Genomic DNA, 5,000 nt, shown 5'->3' with positions numbered 1-5,000 from the left:
ATCACCACCACCATCACTACCACCACCGTCACTACCACCACCATCACTACCACCACCACCAGCACAACCACCACCACTACCACATACCACCATCACCATCACCGTAACCCACCACCACCATCACCGCTACTACCATAACCACTACACCACCACCACCTTCACCACCACTATCACCACTTCTACCACAATCACTACGACCACCCTCACCACCACTACCATCTCCGCCATCACCACCTCCAACGCCACCATCACCACAACCACTAGCACCATAAGTAATACAAACACTGCCACCAGAACCAACACCAGCATAACCACCCCCCACACTTCTCCCACCCCACCACCCCCACTACCACCATCACCAAAAGCATCACCTCAACCATCACCACCGCCTCAACTATCACCACTAACACCAGCAACAGCACCAGCACCATCGTCTCACTCACCACCACCACCACCATGACCTCCATCACCATCATCATCACCACAGGCACCAGAGCTACCATAGACACCATGTCTAACATAGCCACCATTGCCACCTGGACCCTGTCGAGAAAACAAATGTGGCCCCACCCGTTCATTTGGCAGCACACATCATCACGGCAAAACCCTTGAAAAAGTTTGGCACGTGTGAAGACGACCATCCGCATGGGCCTGCCTGGCATAGCACCACACGGACAATAACTGGCACGGAATGGAACAAGGCTAGTGCTGCTATTGCCGGCATCTTGTACTTAAGCTCCCTGACGATGATGACGACGACGATGACGATGACGACTCTCCTCCTCCATCATGCGTGCGCGTTGCACAACAACAACAACAATTCTATGCTGCCTCGTGAGCTACTAATCAGCCACAGCCACCATCCGCTGCCGTGAGAGCAATGCACATTGCGATAACAAGAGCGCAACAGGTAATGCAGCCTACCTGGCACACGGGGGACGACTTTAGCTGATATGACTTGGCACAGATACAAGGTAAGACAATCCTACAGATGTTTGGCACACAGGATACAAGTGCTCCACTTGAGCCGAGGGGCTGGGTGGGTGCCGCGGAAATACAAGGAATCGCCCTCGAGCGCCGGCCACAGTAAAAGAAGGAATAGTGACACTAGATTGATGGTGGTGGTGGTGGTGGTGGTGGGGGGGGGTTATGCTCATGGAGGCAAATTAAATCAATGACCTGGCGACAGCCAGAGTAAAAGGAAATGAAATGTCGCACGCTGAATGAAGAGCCCTTCTCAAGGAGAGCATGGGAACCAGCTTGATGACTGTCGGCCCAGAGTTGAAGAAGAGAAAGAAGAGGAGGAGGAGGAAAAAGGGAGAAGAAGAAGAAGAAGAAGACGAAGAAGAAGAAGAAGAGGGAGAATATGAGGAAGAAGAAGAAAGAGAAGAAGAGGAAGAGTATGAGGAAGAAAAAATCGAAGAAGAAAAGACGAGTATGAGGAAAAAACGAAGAAGAGAAGATGAGGAGGAAGAAGAAGGAAAGGAAGAAAAGAAGAAGAAAAAGTAAAAAGTAGTAGGAAAAATAATAGAAATAGTAGTAGTAGCAGTAATAGTAATAGTGGTAGTAGTAGTAGTAGGAAAAATAATAGAAATAGTAGTAGTAGCAGTAATAGTAATAGTGGTAGTAGTAGTAGTAGTAGAAGTAGTAGTAGTAGTAGCAGCAGTAGTAGTAGTAGCAGCAGTAGTAGTAGTAGTAGTAGTAGTAGTAGTAGTAGTAGTAGTAGTAGTAGTAGTAGTAGTAGTAGTAGTAGTGGTTGTAGTAGTAGTAGTAGTAGTAGTAGTAGTAGTAGTAGTAGTAGTAGTAGTAGTAGTAGTAGTAGTAGTAGTAGTAGTAGAAGTAGTAGTAGTAGTAGTAGTAGTAGTAGTAGTAGTAGTAGTAGTAGTAGTAGTAGTAGTAGTAGTAGTAGTAGTAGTAGTAGTAGTACAGACAGCAGAGCTCCGAAAAGGACCGTGAGCCCCTTACATACCGGGTAGCATATATCCCTTGGTCTTGGCTGCCGCCAGGCTATTTCATTCATCTCTTTGGTATTGCTTTGATAAGAAAGAACTTAATTCATGTTCGCAACTCCTGCAGCCCTTCCTTGCAGGGTACCAGTCTTCTTCATTGCTTGCTGTCGCCTCCGCCACCACCTAGTCTCTAAGGCATTCACCTTCTCTGTGTCACTCGTCCCCTTCGGTAGCGAACGAAGAATCATGCACTTCCTGCATTCCTTGGAAGAGAAGTCTAGTTGAGATTATGATAAGTCCTGTGGTTTCGCCCATTACTTCGGCACAGAGCGACCCCCCCCCCAACTCCCTCCAATACCTAGAACAAAATCTGAAGAGTGCGTCATCGTAGAGAGGGTGTTCAGATAATGTGTGGGTGGAGGGGTGGATGAAATGAGATGGGCATTGCAGAATTCTGTCTTCCTGAAGAGTTCTGACCAAAGAAGAGCTTCTTCGCTTCCTGCATCATCGGCAGCACCCACTGCCGACGACGACGACGACGACGACGACCACTCGTGTGTGGTTCGAAGCGGCGACGGCGACGACGACCCGAACCCCAACCCCCCAAGCGAGCTATTTTGGAACCGGTGGCGGCGGTGGCGGTGGCGGTGGCACCCTAAGGGGGAGGAGGGAGGGACCAGCAGCAGCAACAGGCTCGGTGGGTCGGAAGTTCGCTCGCCCGCCACCTCTGTCGTTGATCGCAAATAGCGGCCGGCGGTTGCTGCTAAGCAGCTGCCCCTCTTCCACCACCTCCTCTTCCTCGAAAAATACGATTTCGTGCAGTGCTTCCCGCCTGGGGTCGCGAGTCGTGTACTGCCGGGTGTGTGTGTGTGTGTGTGTGAGCAAAGTGCCTCTGTCTCCCCCATCGCTAAAGGGAGGGAGAAGTGTTTCCGTTGTCCCGAGGAAGAAGAAGAAGAGGGGAAACATTTCCAACTGTGTAGTGATCACCCACGAAGATCATGATGATTGGTGGTAGTGGTGGTGGTGCCCGAACCACCATCACCCTCCTCGCGGGGCTCCTGCTGGTGACGGCAGCTCTGCTCCTCCCCTGCCCGGCCCAGGCCAAGAAGGAGGATGTCATTGAAGAAGTCAACGCCAAGCAGTTGGAGACCATCATCCACGAGAGCGATTACGTCGCCGTGTATTGGTGTAAGTGTTCTTCAACCCATGAGTGATGCTGCATGTCTTCAACACTTTCGGTTCGGTTCAGAAAAACCAGGGGCGGGAGCAGATGATGGGCTGGGGGACGGGCCAGGGGCCGCGGAGAGTGGATGGGGTACAGTGTGACCTTGTAAAAAATTCCCAAATCGTGTGGTTTCCTCCTCATTCCTCGTCCTCCGTGCCGGTTTCTCGGCCGCCCTCGAAACCTCCGATAGTGCAGACTTGTGAGTCCATCTTCTCTCGCTGCCCCTCCTCCTCCTCCTCTGCCCCCTCTCAAGAATAACTCCTCCACCGCCAACCACTCGCCTTGATCCTCTTTCCCTCACCTCTCTTCACGTTTCGTTTGCATTTCACCTTCTATACTTCCTTATTCACCACCTCAGAGGTAAAACCCCGTTTTCCTGTACAACTGGACCAGGGCCAGGGTGTGTGTTCGCGTTGGAATGCATGCGTGTGCGTTGTCTTCTTATGGGGTCCAGGGTCGAGACCCCGTTCAGAGCGGGATTCCCCCTTCGTCAGCTGAATGAATAATGGGCCTGTGGCACTGGAGCAACAAATTCTATACAATGTTGTACAGCAGTGTAGAAGGGCGTGTGTATGTGTGTGTGTGTGTGTGCCTATATGTGTGTGTGTCTATGTATTCACTTGGTCTTTTGGATCACGTGTTGGACTCGTGATCGACAGCTATTTCCCTCCTGGAAGAGAGCTCAGAGCTCGTAGGTCCGATCTATGGGTAATGCTATGACCTTGCACACACACACACACCCCCAACTCCCCGCCCACGAGAGTTGGAGTAACACCCCTCAGCGCTGCGATACTGATATTATTTCAGCCCCGGGCGAGGATCGAACCCGGACCTCCGTAGTGGCAGACCAGAGCTCTAACCACAGCGCCATGAGTTTGTATTAATGTGTGTCTGCGTGCCTGCGTACATTTATGTCTATTCACACACACACATACACACACACACACACACACGCACGCACACACACACACGCGCGCGCGCGCGCGCGCGCGCACACGCACACGCACACACACACACACATATACATATATATATATATATATGTATATATATGTATATACATGTATATATATATATGTATATATATATGTATATATATATATATATATGTGTGTGTGTGTGTATATATATATATATATATATGTATATATATGCAGAGTCCACTAGGAAAAGGAAAAACACACGGAGTACGAGCGCTTTCGTGATATATTCACATTATCAAGGAGTACTCCTTGATAATGTGAATATATTACGAAAGCGCTCGGACTCCGTGTGTTTTTCCTTTTCCTAGTGGACTCTGCATATTTGTGATTCGCGTGTGACTTGTGAAATTTGTGCATATATATATATATGTTTTGGGCAAAGTCTTTCTCGTAAACAATTCCTATTAAATGCTAAAGCACAAGTGGCGTCAATGATTTTAAGAGAACATTTCTCTAACTCTCTGTATTTCCTTTTCTCTTCATATTTCAAACTCTGAAGGAAATAGTAAAAGGCTTCAGGATGTTGATTCATTTTACCGACAGCTGTTTCAACCATTACAAATGGTCATCTTCAGGGTAATACAATACATCAAAACAAACATGGGTATATAAGGCCGAGTGAAAACGAAAGGGAGAGGTCACTCGTAAGGTGGGAATCTGTCTACCCTACCGAGACGGACAGGGTAACTGGGACAGCTTCCCGATGTGGAATTACGTCCCGGAAGTCTGGACACAATCCCCATGTGGGTTTTTGTCCCGTGGTGACGGTCTGTATTTTCTATTGGAGGGAAGGACATAATCAGATGAAATCTGTACATTTAAGATAGGCTTTTGTGAAGCGAT

The 5,000-nt window shown here is 48.8% G+C and overlaps 1 protein-coding gene across 7 annotated transcripts in view; it reads left to right on the top strand.

The window, feature by feature from the left end:
• Nucleotides 1-2,676: 2,676 nt before the first annotated feature.
• Nucleotides 2,677-5,000, top strand: part of hlk (hulk) — a 267,521-nt gene continuing 265,197 nt past the window's right edge. For 2 of the 7 annotated variants that reach the window (XM_076192762.1, XM_076192761.1), the window contains exon 1: nt 2,678-3,137. In XM_076192762.1, coding sequence (XP_076048877.1) covers nt 2,948-3,137 — 190 coding nt within the window. In that variant the 5' untranslated portion in view covers nt 2,678-2,947. Of the gene's footprint in view, nt 3,138-5,000 lie in introns of all 7 variants that reach the window. The other 5 variants (XM_076192759.1, XM_076192758.1, XM_076192757.1 and 2 more) reach the window with 4 other exon arrangements.

This window comes from Oratosquilla oratoria, chromosome 11 (assembly GCF_046742065.1).
Source record: "Oratosquilla oratoria isolate Oo_2021 chromosome 11, ASM4674206v1, whole genome shotgun sequence".
Lineage (NCBI taxonomy): Eukaryota > Metazoa > Arthropoda > Malacostraca > Stomatopoda > Squillidae > Oratosquilla > Oratosquilla oratoria.
Note: the sequence above shows the minus strand (reverse complement) of the source record. Positions and strands in the feature narration are given on the sequence as shown.